Consider the following 25,089-nt stretch of genomic DNA (forward strand, 5'->3'; position numbering starts at 1 on the left):
TTCAACCTTTTGTTGAGTCCCGTAGTTGTCTGTTAAAATAGGAATGAATTTCTTGTGTATTTTTACTCTTCTGTCCTCTTTAGCGTGAGAGTCGGTTCCTTTCACACCTGTGTGTGTGTGTGTGTGTGTGTGTGTGTGTGTGTGTGTGTGTGTGTGTGTGTGTGTGTGTGTGTGTGAGAACTGGGTCAGCTTCTGTTGTTATTCATATCATGACTATTAGTCCCACATGCTGCAGGCTTTATGGAAATCACATGCAAAACAAACACACACACACACACACAAACTGAACAGAAGGGAGCTCAAACCTTTCCAGACAATAGTGACGTGGATGATATGTGTCAGATTATAACGGTATAAACCAGATTCAGATTAAAATACCAATAGTTTTCCTGTCGTTTGGTTCGATCTGCTCGTCCCATCGCTCACTCTGCTCCTCCTCCTCCTCAGACACCTCCTCGGGGTCAGAGGGCGAGGTTCAGGGCGACGAAGGGGAGGCAGGAGAGGAAGAGGACGGAGGGGGCGGAGGAACCTCGTCCAGCCGGGAGGGGAACATCAGCATGGAGCGCTGGATAAACCGGGCCATCCACGGCACCTCCTCCACCACCACCACCACCTCCTCCACGGCCTCCTCCTCCTCCTCTTCCACACGCAGCGGCGGCAGCGGGGCGGCCGGGGGCCGGCTGGCCGACGTCCTGTCCCAACACGCCCACCACCACCACCACCACCACCCCCGGCAGCACCACCGCCACCACCGCAAGACAGGTAGCAGAATCCAGACTCCTCCACCTTAATCCGCACACCTCCACCCTAATCCGCACTCCTCCATCCCAATCCAGACTCATCCACCCTAATCCACACTCCTCCATCCCAATCCAGACTCATCCACCCTAATCCACACTCCTCCATCCCAATCCAGACTCATCCACCCTAATCCACACTCCTCCATCCCAATCCAGACTCCTCCACCCTAATCCACACTCCTCCATCCCAATCCAGACTCATCCACCCTAATCCACACTCCTCCATCCCAATCCAGACTCATCCACCCTAATCCACACTCCTCCATACCAATCCAGACTCATCCACCCTAATCCACACACCTCCACCCTAATATTTACACTCCTGTGAAAATATTACACCTCCTATTTACAATCCTGACTCCTCCATATTAGAGGACGTCTCCATCTAGATTTGACTAAAGTTTTAGCTTCTCAGGCCAGCGGCTCTGAAGGAAGGCTGGAAACACTTAGCGGCCCTTTATCACTGCATGGTTATTCATTTATATCAGGATTAGTCCAAACTGCCCCGATGCCGCCCGTAATCCCAAGAGGAACGTCTGTTTGGAGCTTAACTGACCAACCATGTACTTAAAGTTTAAAGGGAATTCCTGAGGGACATAAAAGTAACTAAACTAAAGTTTAACGCTGAAATGTCAAAGCATCAAATAATAGTGATTATTTGAAAAGATAACTTGACTTCTCTTTGAGGAGGGGGGGGGGGGGGGGGGGGGGAGAAGCCGCCATCCCTCGGCTCATGGCGGGGCTGTGGAGATAACACCCTCATATTTGTTTGCCCCCCCTCCCCCCCCCCTCCCTAATTGCGTCTGTGCCTTCAAAGTCTGTTGTGAAAGTGCAGAGGGAAATGCATCACTGCTAGCCTCGCTAGCGCTGAGCCCTGGGACGTGTTGCTTTGCGTCCATTGAAAGACGCAAAGCTCTTAAGAGGAGAAATCGGCTTCCCCTCGTTTCAAGGCTGCTCCGTTTGCTGCTTGGTTGATTCCACCAGTCGCGGCGCTTTTATTTAAGGCCTTCAGTCAGCCAGCGGCGATCTGCTTTCACAGCGGCGTCTCGTCTGAGCCACTAAGCAGATGGTCTCGGTTTTTTTATGCTTAGTGATGTTAAACGTTCATATAAAAAAGCCGCTAATCACTGGATCACTAATTCTGCCGTCCAGGAATGTTGAGCCAACGAAGTTCCTCGTTAACAGACTTTTAGGACGTGGACGCTAACGTGCACGAGGGGGAAAACCCCAAAGACTCCACCAGCTCGGCACCCTCTCATTAGCTGAAGTGGAGACTCGCTCGCCATCCTACAGTCAGCTGCAGGGAAGAGAACCTCGAAGCTTTCCATCGGCCATCCATCACTCACCCTGAAAAAAACCCGCTTAAAGCAGGAGTTCCTGTGCTCAGCGCAACTGAGGCTGCACCGCTGGTTCTGTGGATCTGAGGGAGGAGGGTTCTCGCTCGTGAGGGAGGCTTCAGATGCAGAAGAGATCTTAGGAGCTTTTATAAATTCTTCTTCCTTTTTATGAAAACTTTGCGGGAGCAGATGTGACTTGAAACTAGAGATTGAGACCAAAAACTCATGTTTACAATGTTTACTGAGGAAATAAATCAAGTGAGAAGTAGTCATTTCCTCATGGACTTCTATGGGACCAGAGGAGTCGCCCCCTGCTGGTCACTACAGAGAATGCCGTTGAAACTTTATTGGGAATAGTTTCTCCTTCTTAAATCACCGTAAGTCTCGTGGGAATAGGTAATAATGTAATTTAAAGTGGTGGATTTGGCTCATGTTTTAGGGTTGGGGCACGTGCACCCTTGAATACAAACAGTTCTTTCATGCACTGCTTCCTTCACAGATTTATTGACTCAATAAATCTACACTCTAGAAGACAAACTTTAAAGTTTCATTCCTGTCTATATTCTGAAGGTTTCTTCTGAGGTGTTTGCTCATACATCATTCATAGCCTCATTTACACAACATTTCATTACCAGGAACACGGACAGAATTGATTTATTTTAAGGCCGTTGACACTATTCTCTGATTTATGTTCTGATATAAAGAGACATCTTTAATTTATGCCTCTTTTTCAGATTTAAACTAAAACTGGGGAACTTTTAATGTGATATCTATATTCACTTGAGTTTTCTCCCCTGCTGGATTCACACTAATATTTAGCACAAATAAATCATTGTGCACGTGTATGCGTTTCAACAGAGATGATGAAATATTAAGTAAGAAGAAAACATCGTCTTTGTTGGAAGTTTGCCGCTTTTCTTTCTCTGAATCCTGAACATGTTTCATTCACTTCGGTCGTGTTTGTACAGGTGGAGATCAAAATAAAGTCGATATATTAAAGTGTGATCCCGGGAGAGACTCCGAGAGGAACGTAGTGCTCTCCTTTAGAACAAACTACACGACTTCTTCATTCCTTTTCTACACTCTTGTTTTTTCACGCTCTGAAACGAAGAACGAACCCAGACGAGTGGCGTCTGTCAGAGCGGCACGCCGATGCCTTTTGTTCAGGACTTATTTGTTCCACCATCACACGCGTCTGTGAGCGCTTCATGTGCTGCACCTGAACAAACGGCAGGCGCTCCGGGGCCGTAAAGTGGACTTTAACGACGCCTGTTGGTGTCGTATCGCCTCAGTGATACGTTTTAGCATCGGGGTCATAGGTGGTTACATTCCACATTCTGCTAAGAGGTGTTTCTTATTTTCAACCCCCTTTATGTTTGTAATTAGGGAAGTCAAAGACCCTAAAATACGTCTGAGAATCGGCATTAGGGGAAAACACTGAATGGATAAAGAGACAGTAGGAATAAAAATTACTCTTATTTTAATCACCTTTGATCGTTTGGAAAGGTTTTCCTCAAAGACATTAACGATGGAGTGATCTCTTGGAGTGATTTAATTGAGTCTTTATACCATGTTTCCCTTACAATTATGTTTAAATTAACACATTATTAGAATCGCAGCCCTTCAAAATAAAAGCATTTTACAGCGGTTCGCACTGCTGCGTCTTCACTGCGGGAACCGTAGTGCTGAAGTAGTTCCCCTCTCCTGGTGCTCCTTGAGGGGGGGGGCAAAGAGTTCCTCATTTAAATCATCCAACATCGGGACATCGCTCAGCGTCCTTTGCTTGTGTGATGACGCTCATCCTGTGTTTGACTCATTTCTTCATCCCGCCAATGCAAAGTTATGGTTGATTGTCTTGCAGCATAACCAGCAGGTCGTGCAATCCAGGAACATGCAAATGCTCGATGAGTCTTTCCGTGCTCGTGGTTTGAATCCGTTGATGACTCAACAGCCTGGATGTAACGAGACAGCAGGTCTCACCAACACGCATCCCTCTTTATATTCAGCACGCATCTCCTCTGTCAGCCTGCACGGTTTGGTGTTTGTCCGCCGGCTGCGGAGCCGCCTTGAACGAGGTTGAAACATCAGCAGAAGACAATCTGCACGAGGCACAAAACACGGGCCGGTGTCGCTGGGGGAGGGGCAGCATGTGGTGGTGGGCGGAGTCACAGTTCCAGTGAAATGTCATCCCATCGCCACGGCCCACATTTATTTTCTAGTAGCCTCGCCTTTGTGATTCATTTCATCATTTTGTGAATGAAGTTACATTTTGAAGTTACGGTGGTTAGTTTTTCGCCCGTTCAGCTGAGGCGAATGATCGTATTGTTTTAAACGATTAGAACAGTGTTCAGCGTGCCCACTTCCACCGACACGTCACACAAACCTCTTTGAGCTGTAGCTCGTCTACTGACACTGATTCCACTTCAACTGCTTTCAGCTCTTTCATCCAACGTAAAAGCTTAAGCCTCAATTAAATTAAATAATATTTATTTAATTCATTATTCTTATTTTGTATTATGTCAGTGGGACGCCTGTTTTAAATGACTAAATAATTAAACCATATTAATTATCTAGAGTGAAAGGATCTAACTAACTAGTCTAACCTCCCTCGCTCACGTCCACGCAGAGAACCACTCCGCCCCTCCAGACGTCACCGGCTACACCAACAGCGCCCCCGAGGGGATCCAGGTGGAGCGGGCGCCGGCCGCTGGCACCGCGGCCCAGAGGCCGACGCCCAAGTACGGCAACGCCGAGCTGATGGAGACCGGAGACGGTGAGCTTCTTCTCTACAGTGATGACGGAGAGAAGAGCGACATTCGTGCCGACGTTTCCATATGTTTAGCTCAGCCGGCAGCTTTTTCCCGTGTGTTCATCAATGTTTATTGCATTTACACTAGATGGGATTTCTTCCTTTTCTTTGGGGCGTGTGTGTGGGGAAACAGGAAAGCTTAATGGTCTTACTGGGAGAGAGACTCTCTGAGGTGCTTTAAACAGACGGACCTCCAGCTGCTTTTTTCTTTTTTTTAAACATTTTGTAGGCAAAGAAAAGGTTTGAACCAACTTGTTTTTAGTGGCAGTTTTGTTGTGACAGTTTAGTGTTTGTTTGATTTTTGTAGTTTTATTATTTTGATTTCATATTTTTGATGTACAAAGAACATTTGTACATCAGCTGATTTCGGCCTTTGAGATCTGGCGTGTTTGTGGTTAAAGAGGCGGGGCCACAGTGGGTGGTTGTTTACTTTTTGGGGGGGGGGGGGGGGGGGGGGAGTCTTCGTCGTGTCTTTAGCTCATCTGCCCCCCCCCCCCCCCCCCCCCCCCAAACCGTGTCGGCCAGAACATCTGCTCACCTCCAGATCTCTGCCGTCCCGCCTCCTGAAGCTCACAGTCTGGATTTATTATCCGCTGTAATGAAAGAGCAATTTGCACCTCGTCTGGCACGCCGCTTTTTTGTTTCTGATTGCCCACCGGAGCGGAAAAAAAACTGACTCTCCACTTTAATTTAGATTTAAAGCTTCCATGAACGTTTAATGAGGGACGACCGCTTCAACACAAAGCACCTGTGAGAGCAGGAGTTTAACCCAGGATGTGCGTTAATGTGTGTGTGTGCAGGTGTTCCAGTCAGCAGCAGAGTCTCCGCTAAGATTCAGCAACTCGTCAACACGCTGAAGAGACCCAAGCGGCCCCCGCTCAGGGAGTTCTTTGTCGACGACTTCGAGGAGCTTCTCGAAGGTAAAAAACATCACACCTTTTATTTTGAAAATATCTTCCAAACTTCCCTTCTGGTGCTGTTTGGCCTTTTTTTGTTGGTGATGAATCGTTGGGCCGAAGGTAAAACTATGTTACCCGTAAAAGTCACATGTTGAGAATATACTTAAAGTTCCAGAGATGGAGATAGAGATGGAGATATCTCCACCAGATTTCAACAGAGTGTCAACAAATGGAAACCAATGGCAGCGAAATACAATTTCTAGACACATACGTTTGTTGACTCAGATGAAATTCGTGACATTCTTGTGTATTTGAGTTCTACATTTTGCCTAATAAGCGTTTTAAACTTTGTCCCTGCTCCACCAGTCCAGCAGCCGGACCCCAACCAGCCCAAGGCGGAGGGCGCCCAGATGGCGGCCTCGCGAGGCGAGCAGCTGGGCGTGGTGACCAACTGGCCCCCCTCCCTGGAGGCGGCCCTGCAGAGGTGGGGCACCATCTCCCCGAAGGCCCCCTGCCTCACCACCATGGACACCAACGGCAAGCCGCTCCACGTGCTCACCTACGGTAATCTGAGCCCCGCGCCTCACCTGTGTCACATGATTACGATGTCACATGTTTACGATGTCACATGACGGGTTGGCTGAAGGAAAGCAGCGCGTCCGTATTCCAGGACGGTTGGTTCAGAGATAAATGTGAATGAATGTGTTTTCATTGCTGAAGAAATGAGCTTCAAACTGATAAATCAGACCTCGGTATCTAAAGCTGTCAACCAAGTACAAGTCCGTAGAGACGACCCGCAGCCAGTGCTAAAAGTACCTCTGTTAGTACCACACACACACACACACACACACACACACACACACACGAACCCCCCGTACACACATTTGTGTGGGATTTGAGGAGCGAGCTCGCAGCTGATGACGAGGCGATATGTGCTCAGCAGACTGTGAAATGTCTTCAGCTGGCACCCTGGGGTCCTCCACCCGAGACACGGTGAGACAGCGTGTGTGTGTGTGTGTGTGTGTGTGTGTGTGTGTTTGTGTGTGTGTGTGTGTGTGTGTGTGTGTGTGTGTGTGTGTGTGCGTGCAGTGCTGAATCTAAAATCTCAATCTTCCCTCATCTTTTTATTCCTGTGGTGTCTCTTCCCTTTGATGTCGACAAGGACAAACTTGTTTTGTTTTTCGCCTGTCGAGCCCCCCCACCCCCACCCGCCCCCACCTCCTGGAGAACAGAGAGAATTCCTGATATTCTCTCTCTGTCCTTAAACTCAACCCTCGTAATGTGCAGGAGGCAGAGCTGAGAGAGGTCGCCTCGGGAGCTTTGATCCACGTGGGAACCGATCGCGTAACCGATAGCAACGAGTGATTTCATCTCTTTCTTTGAATTTCCCTCGTGTGCTTTCTGTTTGAACTGCAAATCCTGTTTTAAACTTCGGCAGCCTCTATAGACTTTCCAGGATCAACTTTACTATTGTCGATGTACAGGATATTTCACATCATATTTTATGCCAAAGCTTCTTGTGTTAAAGCTGCATTCTCTGTAGCGACCAGCGGGGGGCGACTCCTCTGGTCCCATAGACGTCTATGAGAAAACGACTCTACTTCTCTCTTGATTTATTCCCTCAGTAAACATTGTAAAAACCTGATTTGTTCTTGGACTCATTTTCAGAGAGAAGCTGCAAACATCTGCAAACCTTTCAGAACAAAAGCCCCCCTTTTCGCTTAAATTCAGCCGGTTGTCGCTCCTCCCGTTGGCCCCCCTGGACGAAGCTTTCACGGCTCGTTTCACTAATGTCGTCCTAAGAGAAACCTTCTGATTGCATCTGCAGCTCTAACTTGGGACTCTTCAGCAGGAGGGATCCTCTCCTCTGATTGTTATCTCCTGCTGGAGGACGGCGGACACCCCAGGGGGCCCCCCCATTACTGGTCAAGGCCCAGTATGCTGTATATATAACTTCCTTCCTTTAGAGAAACAGGCTCTACCTTGGTTAAGGTGAGCGCTCCACTTTTATCAACGCCTTCTCGCTGCCTTTCCTCCAGGGATGCAGAAGCTCTCCTCGTCTTCTATTCATTAGCTCACAAGAGGAATTCACGGCGGGTCGCTCGAGCATAATATCTGCGTCTGCCAGTCTGAATTAGAAAATAATCAGGAGGAGAAGATTGATTCTATTGTTGTGAGTTACTGCATCAGTGAACAAAGCCAGCTGCGCCCGGCAGGGAGAATGAAACCGATCGGGGACATTATATATATTAAATATATATATTTAAATTCAGGGTTTCTTGGAAAACAACAGTCGCCGTGGTTACGGGCCTGCGTATGACCCCCTCCGGGTCACGGTACATGGATCAGTTACACCAGTAAAGAGGGTCATCGTCTCACCAGAAGAGCAATGGGGGACTCGTGATGTCACCCCCCCCCCCCCCCCCCACGTTACTTCCTGTAATGATTCCCACAATCTGCCTCTTCAGGGAAGCTGTGGTCCAGAAGTGTGAAGGTGGCCTTCAACCTGCTGCACAAACTGGGAACCAAACAGGAGCCGCTAGTCAGACCTGGAGACCGGGTAAGTGGAGAGAACGGACACATAGAGGATGTGATGTGCTGATAGTATTCAGGTTCTTAGGAGCATTGTGTGTGTGGACGTGTGCACGGATCAGTTCTCGTTCTCAAACCACAACCTTTGAGATGTGGATGTGGTCACTTGCGGGTTTCTGAAGAGAAACAAGCTAAAAAATGGGAAATGCTTGAACATTTTATGAACCTTCTTCGAATCTCTATATTAAAGAAAGAGACGGAACCACGATGTCAAAACAACCAGATCTCCGTCTCCGACCTCTGACCTTTCATAATAAAATCTCTGGGCAGGCCAGTATGTTGTTGTATGTAGCTTACGTCAGAATAGATGTCTTCGGCAGAAAGGGGTTTAGGATACATCGATTATTCAAATGTGTTTCTTCCAGTTTCCGTTTCTCGTCATCATGGAAGTTTCAGTAATAAAACACCAACAGAGCAGCTCTGGAACTAAAAGCTAACTAAAAAAACATTTATTGGCTAAAAAAGTGTGTGTTCCTTCTCTGCTTCCTGTGGAAGTTATCGTCACATCACACTGAGGGGGGGGGGGGGTATTTATATGCGTCTCAGGCGGGAGGCCGTTTGTTTAATCACAAACTGGGCTACTTTGTGGTTTTAACGTGGTTTTGTAATAAATCGCATGAGAAATTACTGCGTTGTTTTATTTTGAAGGGGGCTGTCACGTCCTGCAGGATGGTTTAGTGTTTAGAGGAGTTTTATGACACACAGTCATTTTATGTGGAAACATCTGCTTTGGAAATGAGCCCGGGGGGGTTTGTGTAATCGCGGGTTTGTTTAAAGTTCTACCGTGTCGACATCAGTCCACTTCCAGCGCCGTAACAGCGCTCGCTCAGCTGCACTGCAACCCCCCCAAACACACACACACAAGCTATTAAACAGCACTTAAGCCGAGGGGGGGGGGGGGTTAAAATATGGCAGACAGGAAACCCGCTGCACAGGAATGAGTTTAGATTGACAGAAGGATATTAATGTTACATTTAGGTTGTCAGTGGGCAGAATGCATCAGCCCGCCAGGGGCCAGATGTGTGAGCATAGATTCATACGAAACACCCCGAGTCTCCATGGCGACAGGAGGCGGAGACTCACCCACGGTTCTCACGTGCGACCCGCAGGTGGCGCTGGTCTTCCCGAACAACGACCCCGCCGCCTTCATGGCGTCGTTCTACGGCTGCCTGCTGGCCGAGGTCGTCCCCGTGCCGATCGAAGTGCCGCTGTCCAGGAAGGTAAGACCTCATTTCGACCTGAGAGCTGAAACGGTGTTCTTCATGCACAAAGGGGTACGAGTCTGTGTTTATTTATACCGGGAGGGGATTTGTGACGTTGAATCAAATAGAAACTAAACCGCCGTCGCTATTTAGTGAGAAAGCGATGATGTTATAGGACCACAGTCTTCAGTTGGACTTCGGTGGAGGGTTTTGTTTCCATTTTGTCGTTTAGAGCACAATTAAAAAACATGAGTCACAGTGGTGAGTCATTGTGTGTGCGTTTTGTTGACGTGTAAGAGTTAATAAAACATATTTCGATAACGGGTTGGAACCCGATTGTGTTTGAGCTGATAAAATGTCCTTGAGACTTGAGATTATAATTCACGTTGTCAAAGCAAAGTTTTTATTTGTGCTGCTCAAACTTTCATGCATAGATCTTCACTTTCTCCATGAAGTCATTTTACTTCTCATGTGTTTCACATTAACGCAACGTGCTTTCATTATAAGATTAAATACGAGGTCTGTCGAGAGCAGAAGAAATAAACCAGATTCTACAGAACAAACCCCGTCCAGTCCTCCGAGGAAGACCTTTTAGTGATGAGGAAGATGACTTCCTGTTTGCCTCTCGGTGCACCCCCCCCCCCGGTCCTGTTGAGGGGATCGATCTCACGTCTCCGTCTCCGTGCAGGACGCCGGCAGCCAGCAGATCGGCTTCCTGTTGGGCAGCTGTGGAGTGACGGTGGCTCTGACCAGCGACGCCTGCCACAAAGGGCTTCCCAAGAGCCCCACCGGAGAGATCCCCCAGTTCAAAGGTCGCTCTCTCTCACGCACACACACACACACACACGCACATACGTGTGCACGTACCGGTATGACCCGCAGCAGAGAGAGAGACAGAGAGAGAGAGAGATTGCTTTTCAGTAATGGATGTATAAATAGAAACTTGATGCCGCCAGATTTACTGCTCCCCACTTGGCCGTGTGTGTGTGTGTGTGTGTGTGTGTGTGTGTGTGTGTGTGTGTGTGTGTGTGTGTGTGTGTGTGTGTGTGTGTGTGTGTGTGTGTGTGTGTCATTAAGCTGGAGTGCTCCTGTTATTGATCAGCAGGCGATAAGCTCACATGGATGATTCTTCTGGGCAGCTTTTAAAGTAATAATAAAAATCATAATACTGACAATAATAATAGTCACAAAATAGAAACACAATGATATAATACAAGTAGTAATAATAATAATAATAATAATACACAGGTACTGATAAACACAATTTAACTATAAATGAAAATGCAACAACTAAAATACTGTTAATGCTAAATGCTTAGATTTAAAGTGTGTTTTTAGGGGACCAGAGTCTGTAAATAACGACCTGGTAGCTGCTCGTGTAACCTCTGACCTCTAGGAGCCCACTTCAGGTCTCACCGCGGTCGTAAACCAGGAGGGAACAGAAGCACCTCCTAGATGTTGAGATACCTGCATCTGTTCTCCTCCACCTCAGAGACGTGTTGAGGGTGTTTGTTTTGTGACCCTGTGCGTCCAGGCTGGCCCAAGCTGCTGTGGTTCGTCACGGAGTCCAAACACCTCTCAAAGCCGCCCCGAGACTGGTTCCCCCACATCAAGGACGCCAACCAGGACACCGCCTACATCGAGGTGAGGCTGCGTATATATAAAGATATATATATGTATATAGATATGTATATAAACAAGTTGTGTTCATCCCCCCCCCCCCCCTCTCTGGGCGTCAGTATAAGACCTGTAAGGACGGCAGCGTGCTGGGTGTGACGGTGATGAGGATCGCCATGCTCACACACTGCCAGGCGCTCACACAGTCGTGCTCTTACACAGAAGGTAACGCACACACACACACACAGTCACACACACTGTATGGGTGATGTTTGTCCCCTAACATCTGTCTCTCGTCCCCCAGCTGAGACCATAGTGAATGTATTAGACTTCAAGAAGGACGTGGGACTGTGGCACGCCGTCCTGACTGTAAGAAAAATGCTACACTTGTTTTAATGCCACTTTGGATCTTATTTATTACTTAAATTGGTGTGCGTTTTTTTTAACTGTGCATATAACTGCATATATTCTCCCTCCTCTGTGCCCCCCCCCTCCCTCCCAGAGCGTCATGAACATGATGCATGTCCTCAGTATTCCTTACGCCCTCATGAAGGTCAACCCTCTGTCCTGGATCCAAAAGGTCTGCCAGCACAAAGGTGAGCGAATCGACTGCCACTCTGTTGTGGACGTCAAATTGCACATCAGCCTCTTATTTCTTTGTTTGACATTGTTGATCAGTCAGATCCTGTTTGGTTCAAACGTCACTGAGTGTGTGTGTGTGTGTTGTGGTCTTTCGCGTGCAGCCAAGGTGGCGTGCGTGAAGTCCCGGGACATGCACTGGTCCCTGGTGGCCCACCGCGAGCAGCGGGACGTCAGCCTGAGCTCGCTGCGCATGCTGGTGGTGGCCGACGGGTCCAATCCCTGTAAGGAGAACACTCGGCGGAGAGGGAGGGGGGGGGGGGGGGGGGGGGCGTTAGGTCGTCCTCTGGGGGCCGTTGAATAACCTGAAAATGCCCAGACACATAATATTATGATGGAACTACGTGATGATTTACAACAGATGAAAAATCTTTACTAAATAAGGTTTTATGGCCGGTTTTATTTGAAATGTACTTTTTTAAATGGTTTGTCTCTCAGGGTCGATCTCGTCATGTGACGCCTTCCTCAACGTCTTCCAGACTAAAGGTTTGAAGCCGGAGGTCATTTGTCCCTGTGCCAGCTCCCCCGAGGCCCTGACTGTAGCTTTAAGGAGGTACACACACACACACACACACACACACACGCACGTCTATTTCTTAACCTGTCCACATGTTTACAACAATAATCGAACAAACAAGACTTTCTTTGAATAACAACCAAAGATATATACACATATATATATATATATATTTTCATATATAATACTTTTTTGTCATTACGTCATTCACTTATGTATATACAGACATAACTGTTGACCCTCCTATATGAGTAGCTTTTGTTTTGCTTTTCTTAATTTAACACCAAAAAAGTTCCTGACTTCACAGTTCTGTGTCCTTTTGAATCACTAAACTAAAAACCTTTCCACGTCTTTCATCATCCACGCTGCAGCTCGAACCGCATCACCGCCGCCTGCAGTCTGTGCTTCGTGCTCTTCATTACGACACTGTAAAAGCTGTGTGTGCGTGTGTGTGTGTGTGTGTGTGTGTGTGGCACACATGCTCGTAAATGGCACTTTGCCTCAGCGGGTGTTAAAGTAATGAACTCACTTTATTTTCAGACGAGCTGCTTCAAACCTCATAAAAAAACATCAGGACACACACACACACACACACACACACACACACTAAACTAGACTCCCGCATGACTTACAATCCCCAGCTCTTACTCTTTTACTTGGGACGTCCCAGTGACAAAAGTCCTTTTGACTTTTTAATGTTCCATTAAAAGAAGTCCTCCCTGAACCACCATCTTCTCCTCCAAAAGTTTCCTACTTCCCAAAAGATTGTTTTGAAAAAAAAAAAATTCCCACCCGTAAATGTCCTCGCTCTCATCCTCTAAAATGCTGTGATCACAAAGATATCAAAAAAGCCTCCCCGCCCTCTGATTGGTCCTGTAGGCCCGTGGAGGAGGGCACCACCCCCCCCGGCCGCGGCGTGCTGTCCATGCAGGGTCTGAGTCACGGCGTGATCCGGGTCGACTCGGAGGAGAAGCTGTCCGTCCTCACGCTGCAGGACGTCGGCGCCGTCATGCCTGGAGGTGAGACCGCAGGCTTTAGGGGTAGACGGGTGAGACAGGAAGTGGGTGAGACATTCTGTCTCCCTCTAAACATAAGTACATGTCCAGGATCCGCTGCTTGACTTCAGTGTTTAAGAAAGACTTCACATGGAGATGTTGTACTTTTCACTCTTTATCCGATTGGATGAGTTACTGAGTTTTTATATTTGTATTTAACATTTTAAATAAGATACCTCTTCAGAAATATGTCAATTATTGTTGATAAATGAAAGAAAACTGTCGTTTTAACTTTAAGCGCCCGTGATCTTAAAAGTACACAACTCGCTGTTACCGTGACAACTCGTCTCTCCAGGGCTGATGTGCGTGGTGAAGCCGGAGGGCGTCCCTCAGCTCTGCAGGACCGACGAGATCGGGGAGTTGTGCGTCTGTACCGTTGCCACGGGAACCTCCTACTACGGCCTGGCCGGCATGACCAAGAACACCTTTGAGGTGTGTGTGTGTGTGCGCGCGTGGAGGAGTTTAATTCCTTTGTCCCCCTTTTTCGTTCTCTCACCTTCTTTTCTCTTGAAGGTTTTCCCGTTGACCAGCGGCGGGGCCCCCGTCGGGGAGTTTCCCTTCACCAGGACGGGCCTGCTGGGCTTCATCGGCCCCGCCGGGCTGATCTTTGTGGCGGGAAAGATGGACGGCCTGATGGTGGTCGGCGGGCGGCAGCACAACGCCGACGACATCGTGGCCACGGCGCTCGCCGTGGAGCCCATGAAGTTCGTCTACAGGGGCCGGTCAGTCAGAGGGATCCTTATTATCACTTCTGATTCATCATAAGTAATAATAATAATAATAATATTAACTTATTTAAGGGTAATCATTTCATTCAGTACAGTAACAGAGATATTGGCTTCGCAATATACAGGGACCTGTATTTGTACATATACGTGTTTCACAAAACGTATTTTTTAAATTGTTATTTTTTTCACAACAATATTTCTAAAAAATATTTCAAAAAAGATATAAAAAAACAAAAAATGAAAAGAATATAAAAGAAAATGAAAACATAATTACATTTTTGAATAAGGGATGGCAGACGTTTGCCACATATCTTAAATTCTCTTATTACCGCAGGCAAAAACAAACGGTGTTCTAAGGGAACCAGTGGGAAAATAGTTGATAGCAGTAATATATATAGTATAGTATATTTAGGATTGTCTGCCTCACATACTTTTTGAAGGAAAATTTTAAGTTTTACAAAAAATATTTATCTTGCTCAAAAAAGAAAATGTTTTCTTCTAAAATATATTTTTTAGAATATCCTTGAGGAAAAATACTCCACGAAAAACAAAAACATTATGTTTTGACTGAACTAGTTGCATAATAGGTTTGCACCAAAAAACACAGGAATAATATTCAAAAAATGAAAAAGAAATGAATATATATGAAGATATTGGAAAAATATATATATTTTTAATTTACCTGGTGTAAAAAAAGAAAGATATTATGATAAGAAATATTCATGTTCTTTTTCTTTTTTTTAACTTTCCTGCGCAAGTTAGCCGCGCTAGCCTCTCTGACGTGTCAGAGGTCTTCTACCTTTCAGGATAGCGGTGTTCTCCATCACGGTGCTCCACGACGAGAGGATCGTGGTGGTGGCGGAGCAGCGGCCCGACTCCACCGAGGAAGACAGCTTCCAGTGGATGAGCCGAGTCCTGCAGGTACGAAGGAGCAGGTTATCGAGATAAAAGAAAACAAATCAGTAGTGGGTGATTAGTTCTGGTAAAAAAGGTCTGGAACACAACCTCTAAACGTCTTCATTCTTTTTGTTATTGTGCCATCAAATCTACATCCTCTCTGCTTTTCTGCGCTTCCGCTTATTGACACACTGCGTTTCATACTTCTTATATACTGTAATCAACTGTATAACATTAAATAAATCATACAATAGTAAACAGATAGAGATTGATACCATAAACTCATTTTTACAATGTTTATTGGGGGAATAAATCAAGAGAGAAGTAGAGTAATTTTCTCATAGACCTCTATAGGAACAGAAGAGTCGCCCCCTGCTGGTCACCACAGAGAATGCAGGTTTTTAGTGAATCAGGTTGAAGAATAAAAGGTGCCGTTTTCATTCTGTCCTTAAAATTAAACCCCTTTTCCCTTTCCAGGCGATAGACGGTATCCACCAGGTGGGGGTGTACTGCCTGGCTCTGGTGCCCTCCAACACCCTGCCCAAGACTCCCCTGGGTGGCATCCACCTGTCGGAGACCAAGCAGCTCTTCCTGGAGGGGGCGCTGCACCCCTGCAACGTGCTCATGTGTCCGCACACCTGCGTCACCAACCTGCCCAAACCCCGGCAGAAACAACCAGGTACAGATGTGCACGGGATGATTACCATGATGATAATAATACTACTAATCGTAATCCTTCATTTAGCCCAGTGGACAACAAAACAACAGATAATCAAACAGTAATTATCCCTTGCTAAGTATACAGCTCATATGTGACTTCACGCTGTGTACAAGCAGATGTTAAATCTGGAGATTCGTTCACTTGTAACCACATGTGCTCTTTTTCCTGTGCTCTTCCTCAGAGATCGGTCCTGCGTCCGTCATGGTGGGGAATCTGGTGTCGGGGAAGAGGATCGCTCAGGCCAGCGGCCGGGATCTGGGCCAGATAGAAGACAATGACCAGGCAAGGAAGGTGTGTGTGAGAGGGGGGGGGGCTGCTGGTTTTCTTCACCACCACCACCACCACCATCATCATCATCATCACCATCACCCTCATCATCAGACCCAGAGCGGTTCATTTAGTTTTATTTGTTTGGATTATTTTGACTGCAGTTTTTGCTGTTTTCATTTATTTCTGCTACTCGGCTGTCGCCTTGCTGGGAGCTGAAATACGCAAATACCCCCAAATCACTGGTTAAAAAAAGCAGTTAATACAGCAAATAGGAAAAGATGGAGGTGAAGGCAGTGAAAGGTCGATTCTTCACTCTGTTCATGCCCGTTGACTGACGAGGAGTAACGAGTAAGACGAGAGAGAGGGAGACAGGAAGTTTGTGTTACCCACTGAGTCTCCTCTCTCCTCCCGGACTCAGAATGTCCTCAGCGGCATGCGCCATGTCCACTCTAATGACAAGAGACAGCCTCCAGATAATAAGGACCAGCGGCCCACTGGAAAGCTGAAGCACAGCGGAGATAGATGTCACCAAACAGATGTTTGGGGAACTTCAGCTTAACTCCGCTGGTTTCCTCTTATCTCCCCCCGGAGGACGGGGCTAACGCCGTCCGACCCCACGCGTCACTTTAAGAAAGTGTCAAAGGAATTAGCTTAGCTTAGCGCAAAGACTAGATTCATTGCTTCATTGATCTGGTCATTCATCTCTTCATGTCTGACATCTCCATGGAAACCGAGCCCTCCGTGTGAATGAGCTGCTGTCTTTTTAATTCTGTGTTTGTCGAAAGGTTTTGGGCAATTTGGGCATTGCCGTGATCTTACAGAGAAACTGGAAGAAAGAGGAATGAATGGAGTGGAGTGAGTGGTCACATGAACTAGTCAATTCCTTCTGATGTAAGAATTCTCCTAAATCAACAAAATCACGTCCGTGATGAAGGTGACATGAAAAAAAAGAAAACTGTCGGCTTGTGAAGTTTGCAGCACAAATCAAGCGCTCCCAGACGTGCCGGGGGTCCGATGGCTCCGGGTTAAGACTTCTGACAGCTGAATCCTCGTCGCACACACACATACAGCTGTCTCTCCGTGCAGAACAGACATGTAACTGGATGTTTTGCTCGGTTTGAGGCCAGAGAACTAGAAATCGTTCTCTCCTCTCGATCTCCAATTTTAAATCTTCGTCTCCTCGCTGCAGAGCGTCGTTCCCTCACTCCGCTCTCCTACTTCCATTTATATTCATGCCCCCCCCCCCCCCAGCAGAGCTCCTCTTTCATCGGTCCCTACAAAATAAAGGTCTCTTCTCTGCTTCACGGGGTCCTAAACGAGGGGACGTGAAGCTGCATTTCCAGAAGATGACGCTCGAGTCAGCTGTTCTACAATAACAGCCTCATCGTTTCAGATGGGAGGGGGGTACTTCAGATTAAACCCATTTAGACAAAATAAAACTCTTCCTTTCCTCACTGCAGTACTTGTAGCTTTTTCCAGCTTTGGTATCACTATTTTTCTCTTTTTAGGAAACATTTATTGCCAAAATATATCAAACATACAAGGAATTTGACTTGGCGGTTGGTGCGTGACAGTAGACAGTGTAACAATAGACAACAAGACAGCAGTGCACGAGTAATAAATACATTTTTAGGATTTATGGCTTTATGACTGTTATTAAGTAAAAAACTGGACTTAAGGGAAAATAAACTGGTTAAAAAGGTTTCTCTCTCCCTGTCTGCTGCTGTGTTTTCTTTCCCGCATGTTCGGGATGTGTGCGTATGTGTTTGCGTGTATGTTTGCGTGTGTGTTTGCGTGTGCTGTCACTCGGCCTCACTGTTCCTGTGTGTGTTTCTTTTAGTTCCTCTTCCTGTCCGAGGTGTTACAGTGGAGAGCTCAGACCACCCCGGACCACGTCCTGTACACACTGCTCAACTCTAGGGTGAGTGTACACACACACACACACACACACACACACACACACACACACACACACATCTGGAACCAATATAAAAGTCACACAACACCTTCGATGAAAGGTTGAGGAAGTTCAGATACGCATTTCCAAGCATTGTGTGGGACAAAGACAACAGTTGTTGTTATTGTTGTGATGCAGTTTGTAAATGATGTGCGTGAACGTGACAGATGGGTTTATTTGCATAATGTCAATATGATGCGCCGTATTTGTTTCATCCGCGAAGCAGCGGAAAATGTGACGTGACATCTGATGATGCACCCTGCTGATGGAATGTGTCAATCATCTGTGTGTGTGTGTGTGTGTGTGTGCGTCCAGGGTACGATAGCCAGCTCTCTGACTTGTGTTCAGCTGCATAAGAGGGCGGAGAAGATCGCCGGCATTCTGGCTGAACGGGGCCACCTACAGGACGGAGACCACGTCGCTCTGGTCTACCCCCCAGGTAACCACACACACACACACACACACACACACAGCCTAAGCTGCACTGGTGTCATGTCTACGCTGCAGCAAAGCCTATGTGAACTTGCCTCTCTCTCGTCCCCGTACCCCCCCTCTAAGGCATCGACCTCATCGTGGCGTTCTACGGCTGCCTTTACGCCGGCTGTGTTCCCATCACGGTGCGACCGCCTCACCCGCAGAACATCGCCACCACGCTGCCCACCGTGAAGATGATCGTGGAGGTGAAAGCTTGATTCTTCTTAACGCCGTTTCATCTGCACCAGCAATTCACTATTCTAATAATAACAATAATGATACAGGAGATTTATTTTCAGAAACTAAACTGACAAAATCTCCAAGAAATTCTCCCAGAATGCGGAGTGAGAAATGAGTTAATAAAACGAATCTTTTTGACTTACAAAGATCAATAGATAAAGAACAAAGACGCTGCGCGTGTCACGTACGTCGTCACATTTAAGAGGCTTTCGAGTCCCAAATGATGCACATCTGGCGCGAGGATAATGTGGATGCTCTCGCTGCAGGTGAGCCGGTCGGTGTGCGTGATGACCACGCAGCTCATCTTCAAGCTGCTGAGGTCCAAGGAGGCCTCGGCCGCCGTGGACGTCCGCTCCTGGCCCCCCGTCCTGGACACAGGTACGCACACACACACACACATGCGTGTGGCAAACATTAAGAAAACACCAAGCGGAAGAACATCTGTTTACTAGAACAGTCATTACTAATAATGTAAACGTGTATAAACTGTATATTAAATAAACATTGATGGTTTTTAGATGATTTGCCAAAGAAGAAACCTCCTCTGCTGTATAAACCGTCCAACCCCGACACCCTGGCCTACCTGGACTTCAGCGTCTCCACCACCGGCATGCTAGCTGGAGTCCAGGTAAACACCGCTAGCTTATTAGCACACCGCCACAATACCGGACGGCCTCCCTCCATCAGCGTTTAATTGCCGCTCTCAATGAGGCGCTGACCCCTCTGCGTCGGGGTCGCTGGACCCAGAGCTTCATGGACGTCTTGCTGTGTAATTGATGGGAGTTTGGCTCCAGCCGGGCGGGGGGGCTCCTCGGGGTGACGTTTCGTTTCTCGTTTTCTCTTTCCGAAGAAAAGGAAAGAGAAAAGAAAGTGCGGTTCTACTCGGTGTGTGAGAGCCCGTCTTCTGAGTGTCTCGTGTCCGTCTCTCCCGCTCAGATGTCCCACACAGCCACCAGTGCCTTCTGCCGCTCCATCAAGCTGCAGTGCGAGCTTTACCCGTCCAGAGAGGTCGCCATCTGCCTGGACCCCTACTGCGGCCTGGGCTTCGTCCTCTGGTGCCTCTGCAGGTCAGAACATCTTCCATTTGAACCAGTCTCAGTCCCGCGATACAGTGCCACGTCGTGACCCCGCCTCCTGGCTCCGCCTCCTGGCTCCGCCTCCTGGTGTCCTCTCTCTCTCTCTCTCTCTCTCCCCCTGCAGTGTGCACTCGGGTCACCAGTCCGTCCTCATCCCCCCGTCCGAGCTGGAGGCGAACCCGGCTCTCTGGCTCTCGGCCGTCAGTCAGTACAAAGTCAGGGACACCTTCTGCTCGTACAGCGTGATGGAGCTCTGCACCAAGGGGCTCGGCCTGCAGACCGACTCCCTGAAGGTGAGAGCACGCCGGCTAGGGACATGTGATGCGTTTACACACTCCTCATTCTGCCCCCCCCCCCCCCCCCCCTTTAGTCCCGAGGGTTGGACTTGTCTCGCGTGAGGACCTGCGTGGTGGTGGCGGAGGAGCGTCCCAGGACGGCCCTGACGCAGTCCTTCTCCAAGCTCTTCAAGGACCTGGGGCTCCACCCGCGGGCCGTCAGCACCTCCTTCGGCTGCCGGGTGAACCTGGCCATCTGTCTGCAGGTCAGTCGACCTTTGGCCCCTCCGCTTGACTCCCTGTGACCTCGCAGCTGGCATCGCTTTCAGATTCGTGCCTCTGGTTCTTTGAGACGGCAGATGTTGAGAGAGTTGTAAATGTCCCTCAGCGACGTTTCCGTGAAAGACGTACTCAATAATTCTTATAATAGTTTGCCCTGAAACACATGAAATGCCTTTATTGATTTGGTCGGCGGTGCAGTTTGTAGATCTGGAAGCTGATTATTGGGTGGAGAATGAAGATGGAGGTAGTTTGTGACTCTTCTCTTTCAACCGATGAGTTTGTTCTCTGCGAAAGAAGAACTAAATCATTCGGATCTTTGTTCTATTAAATGAAACATGGCCTCTCACAGATGTTGCTAGTGAGGTTTTGTGTGTGAACGCCTGCTGTGATGTAAATGATTCATAACTAACATCTGGCTGATTGTTTCACTGCTTCTTTTGTTTCTTTTGACTTTTCCATTTTGACTTTTTTCTTCCTTCCGTCCTCCTTCCTTGTTTTAATCTTAACCCCGCCCACATATCGCATACGTGGTTATGTCTCCGCCCCCTTCCTCCTCCTCCTCCTCCTCCACCCCTCGCTGCTGCTGCAGCCTCACAGGCTGGGAAAGCTTGCCGACCAGGTAGGGAACCACCACACACCCGCTCCCCACCACCACCACCACCTCCTCCACCCTGTGTGGATGGAGCCGGTTCGGATTAAACTTCTGTGTGTGTGTGGTGAACGTTGGTGAAGGGGATGGGGGGGGGGGATGTGAAGGGATGGTGGAGGACCACAGGGTCTTTGTCTCTTCCTCAGTTTGCCCCCACCTTCAGGAGACGTCGTCTGTTACTCGTCACCTCTTTCCTCCCTCCTTCTCCTCCGCCCCGCTTGGTGTCACTTCCTCTTTTGCTCCCTGTTTTCTTTGCAAGTCTTGTTTTAAAACCCTTTTTTTAAACTGATGTTTCTGATCCGTTTGTTTGCTGCTGAATTCCTTATAAAATCATCTCACTGCCGTAGAAACCAAAGCTTTGTTCGTCACTGTGAGCACAGGTGCACCGTAGTAGTAGTAGTAGTAGTAGTAGTGGTGGTGGTGGTGGTGGTAGTAGTAGAGGTGGTGTTTTTTGGTCATGTACTTGTACAATGGTAGCCTGTGTACTAAAGGACCCTGTGTGACCTTGTTGTTGTTGTTGTTGTTGTTGTTGTTTAGGGGACCTCTGGACCCGACCCCACCACCGTGTTTGTGGACATGAGGGCGCTGCGACACGACAGGTGAGTCCAACTGACCCGTGAAAAGTTCCACGTCTTCCAACTGAAATGAGGGGACTTGAGCTGAGGACCAAAGTCTAAGAATTGCTCTGTATTTACCAGGCATGGAAAATGTGCAGAAATAGAGATTTAAGTTCCTGGTTTTGTGAATCTTTTGCTCTGAAGGAATAAAGAAAGAAGTGACGATTAATTGGTCGATCATCAGATATCACGAGCTGTGAAACCATATTCATATAAAATTTATTATTTTAGGCCATAACGTGTCATCATGAGTCATGTGGTCTTGTTTTCCTCGGCAGGGTCCGGCTGGTGGAGCGGGGGTCCCCCCACAGCCTGCCGCTCATGGAGTCCGGGAAGGTGGGCGCTCTTTTCTCCTTTTTCCTCCTGGTTCAAACGCTTTGGGAATCTTAACCGCTGACGTTCGCTCTCCGCTCTCAGATCCTGCCGGGGGTCCGGATCATCATCGCCAACCCGGAGACCAAGGGGCCAATGGGGGAGTCTCATCTGGGCGAGGTTCGTCCCTCTTCCTTGTTATCGTCCTCACCCATGTGACGCGTTCATGGAGGCGCCGTCGCCGCCCCCTTAATCGATCACAACAGCGGTTGTTTGTTTTTTTTGCAGATCTGGGTGCAGAGCGGCCACAACGCCAGCGGCTACTTCACCGTCTACGGGGACGAGGCGCTGCAGTCGGACCACTTCACCTCGCGGCTCAGCTTCGGGGACACGCAGACGGTGTGGGCGCGGACCGGCTACCTGGGCTTCCTGCGCCGCACCGAGCTGACCGACGCCAGCGGAGGTGGGTCGAGGGCGGGGCCTCGGAGGGAGCCATCGGTGTGGTTTTGTCTGTCTGTCTCCGAGGTGACGAGCACGAGTGTTTGTGTTGTAACAATTGTAACTTGTTGGTTGTTAATGTTAAACATTCATTGTTTTAAGAAGCTGCAGAGTGTATTAACACTTTTCATTCTTAACTTCTCCTCCTAACTGCGGAGGCTCGACCATCCTTTAATCTCCAGAGACCTGCTATCAGGAGAAATACGATTTCAGGAGAGAAAGTGAAGGGCGGGGTGCTTTAGGGCGGGGCTACACGCTGATTGACAGGTCTCGTACATGGCCATATATTCAGAAGTGCGTGTGTGTGTGTGTGTGTGCAGAGCGTCATGACGCCCTCTACGTGGTCGGCGCTCTGGAGGAGGCCATGGAGCTCAGAGGGATGCGTTACCACCCCATCGACATCGAGACCTCCGTCATCAGGACGCACAAGAGCATCACCGAGTGGTGAGCATCCGCCTTTATGCCCCCACCCACCAACCCAAGTGCTACCAAACAAGCTCAGAGAGCAGCATTCCCACCACAAAAATAATACCCTATATAATAATAATGATAATATCCCCCCCCCCCCCCCCCTCAGCGCGGTGTTCACCTGGACCAACCTGCTGGTGGTGGTGGTGGAGCTGGAGGGCTCTGAGCACGAGGCCCTGGACCTGGTGCCGCTGGTCACCAACGTGGTGCTGGAGGAGCACTACCTCATCGTGGGCGTGGTGGTGGTGGTCGACATCGGCGTGATCCCCATCAACTCCCGCGGCGAGAAGCAGCGCATGCACCTGCGCGACGGCTTCCTGGCCGACCAGCTGGACCCCATCTACGTGGCCTACAACATGTAGCCCCCCTACCCCCACCGCACAGACCCCTCCCCCCCTCCCCGTGGGCAGCGTGCATGAACGGTTGTTTAAGGAAGTCATGGAAACCTTTTAATCGGCAAAATTGAGAGGCCCCCGTTCCTCCGGCCGTGGAGCAGCAGAGAAGTTCTCCCAGAGGAAGAGGAAGACCTTCAGTGAAGATCTGATGAAGCCACTTGTTTTATTTTGTTTTTTAACACGTCCTCAGAATAGTTTAAGCTATTTTTACATAAAAAACAAACTGCGGCAAAAAAACTTAATATTTGACAATATCAACGGATCTGTGTTTTGATACGGGAGGGCGGCGGCGCTTTGGCTTTTTTGATGAGGTACTTCACGTTGGTTTCATGCTAGCTGTGTTTTTCCGTTTTGTAAGCGCTGCGTTTGTTTTATTTTGTATTATCTGAACCGATCCGTGTGCTAGCAGCTAACAGCTCTAGCAGCTGCTGCCTTTTACTCGAAGTTCCCATCATGTAAGTATGTACAAAAAGAAACCGATTTAATTTATTTTGCCTCTTTTAGAAGTTTATGACGAGACGTTGTCTCTTGAATATTTGCTAATATAAAAAGAAACTGAAAAGCTTTGTATTTTGAGTGCAACACACTCACGTCAAAACAGAAGTATATGATTATAGTTTATTTTAAAACGTAAAAGATTCACAATATGCTTTTCCCTTTTTTACCTGCATGTTGGTCAGAAGCGTTTAAATTAGTAAAATTAGAAGTGAAAGTTTGATTTTATCACACACGAAGAGTTCTGCACCCAAACATCCACGTTTAATAGATTTTCCCCCAAAAGAAACACCTTTAAATTTAACATCATTCTCACATTTCTAGTTTTTTTTTATTTTTTAAGTGAGTAATCCACGTAATAAAAAAACTAAAATGTCTCTGAGGATTTATATCATATGGTACATACTGTATATCAATAATGATATTGATCACATTGCATCATATAACTTTTAACAATCTTTTATCCTGTTTTAAGTTGAAGGGTCGGCTTCCTGTCGTGCCGTTCAACGCATCTTTTACAACTCAGGCATTAAACATTTGTTTATACTTTAAATTCAAAGATACTAGGGCGCTTCACATTTGGGTCAGAACTCTTCACAAGCTTCTAATCTCCAAATAGAAAACGACTTTACATTTCTCAGTTTTACCAACTCTTACTGGAAAAATACCTCTTCAATTGAAGCAGACCGACGAGCAGCAGCGGACTCTTTTAGGGGGGAATCCTCGTCAACGTTGCGTAACCGTAACAACAGGTGTTGTAAATATCAGTCAGAAGTCATTCATATTTTTACATGGACAGATCGATCAGTGATGTCACAGCAGGAACAAAAGGCCGACGACGGGAAGCAGAATGTGAAGCCGCTTGGACTGTGGAGAGGTCAAGGGTCGCAGGAGAATGCGAGAATGATCTGGTTTCAACACTCAAACTGAAGAAGAAAAAAAAAACAAGCACTTTTTCGTTCTTGTTTCAGATCCCTCCCCAGTATGTTTTTTAAAGGTTTTAAAAATGTCTTATTTGAGTTAACAGGAATCTTTCAATTGAATAAATATTTCAGCAATTTTGACAAGTTTGTCATTTTTGGAAACTTTTAAAAAGTGCCTTAACAATTAAATGTCATGTAATAAGTCATATTATAGTAAGGAAACCTCATGAAAAATTACATGAAGATTGTACAGTATAAAAGTTACAAATTTAACTTTCCCCAATTAAAAGGTCAAGGTAATTTTGTATAGAATTTAATAGAATATTTAAAAGGTTTTATTTAAAA

The 25,089-nt window shown here is 47.5% G+C and overlaps 1 protein-coding gene across 6 annotated transcripts in view; it reads left to right on the forward strand.

The window, feature by feature from the left end:
- Positions 1 to 24,888, forward strand: part of dip2cb (disco-interacting protein 2 homolog Cb) — a 72,155-nt gene extending 47,267 nt beyond the window's left edge. For 3 of the 6 annotated variants that reach the window (XM_040171462.2, XM_078099652.1, XM_078099653.1), the window contains exons 5-38: positions 448 to 762; positions 4,764 to 4,910; positions 5,747 to 5,866; positions 6,212 to 6,409; positions 8,314 to 8,405; positions 9,547 to 9,657; positions 10,328 to 10,451; positions 11,174 to 11,283; positions 11,379 to 11,481; positions 11,561 to 11,625; positions 11,759 to 11,852; positions 12,000 to 12,119; positions 12,334 to 12,448; positions 13,292 to 13,431; positions 13,763 to 13,899; positions 13,981 to 14,189; positions 15,002 to 15,116; positions 15,570 to 15,771; positions 15,995 to 16,104; positions 17,924 to 18,004; positions 18,356 to 18,479; positions 18,599 to 18,720; positions 19,021 to 19,132; positions 19,273 to 19,382; positions 19,691 to 19,821; positions 19,955 to 20,123; positions 20,201 to 20,371; positions 20,977 to 21,006; positions 21,574 to 21,635; positions 21,932 to 21,989; positions 22,071 to 22,145; positions 22,254 to 22,428; positions 22,784 to 22,907; positions 23,041 to 24,888. In XM_040171462.2, coding sequence (XP_040027396.2) covers positions 448 to 762; positions 4,764 to 4,910; positions 5,747 to 5,866; positions 6,212 to 6,409; positions 8,314 to 8,405; positions 9,547 to 9,657; positions 10,328 to 10,451; positions 11,174 to 11,283; positions 11,379 to 11,481; positions 11,561 to 11,625; positions 11,759 to 11,852; positions 12,000 to 12,119; positions 12,334 to 12,448; positions 13,292 to 13,431; positions 13,763 to 13,899; positions 13,981 to 14,189; positions 15,002 to 15,116; positions 15,570 to 15,771; positions 15,995 to 16,104; positions 17,924 to 18,004; positions 18,356 to 18,479; positions 18,599 to 18,720; positions 19,021 to 19,132; positions 19,273 to 19,382; positions 19,691 to 19,821; positions 19,955 to 20,123; positions 20,201 to 20,371; positions 20,977 to 21,006; positions 21,574 to 21,635; positions 21,932 to 21,989; positions 22,071 to 22,145; positions 22,254 to 22,428; positions 22,784 to 22,907; positions 23,041 to 23,293 — 4,424 coding nt within the window. In that variant the 3' untranslated portion in view covers positions 23,294 to 24,888. The remainder of the gene's footprint in view (positions 1 to 447; positions 763 to 4,763; positions 4,911 to 5,746; positions 5,867 to 6,211; positions 6,410 to 8,313; positions 8,406 to 9,546; positions 9,658 to 10,327; positions 10,452 to 11,173; positions 11,284 to 11,378; positions 11,482 to 11,560; positions 11,626 to 11,758; positions 11,853 to 11,999; positions 12,120 to 12,333; positions 12,449 to 13,291; positions 13,432 to 13,762; positions 13,900 to 13,980; positions 14,190 to 15,001; positions 15,117 to 15,569; positions 15,772 to 15,994; positions 16,105 to 17,923; positions 18,005 to 18,355; positions 18,480 to 18,598; positions 18,721 to 19,020; positions 19,133 to 19,272; positions 19,383 to 19,690; positions 19,822 to 19,954; positions 20,124 to 20,200; positions 20,372 to 20,976; positions 21,007 to 21,573; positions 21,636 to 21,931; positions 21,990 to 22,070; positions 22,146 to 22,253; positions 22,429 to 22,783; positions 22,908 to 23,040) is intronic. The other 3 variants (XM_078099649.1, XM_078099650.1, XM_078099651.1) reach the window with 3 other exon arrangements.
- The last annotated feature ends 201 nt before the right edge of the window (positions 24,889 to 25,089 follow it).

This window comes from Gasterosteus aculeatus, chromosome 3 (genome assembly GCF_964276395.1).
Source record: "Gasterosteus aculeatus chromosome 3, fGasAcu3.hap1.1, whole genome shotgun sequence".
NCBI classification, from domain to species: Eukaryota; Metazoa; Chordata; class Actinopteri; order Perciformes; family Gasterosteidae; genus Gasterosteus; species Gasterosteus aculeatus.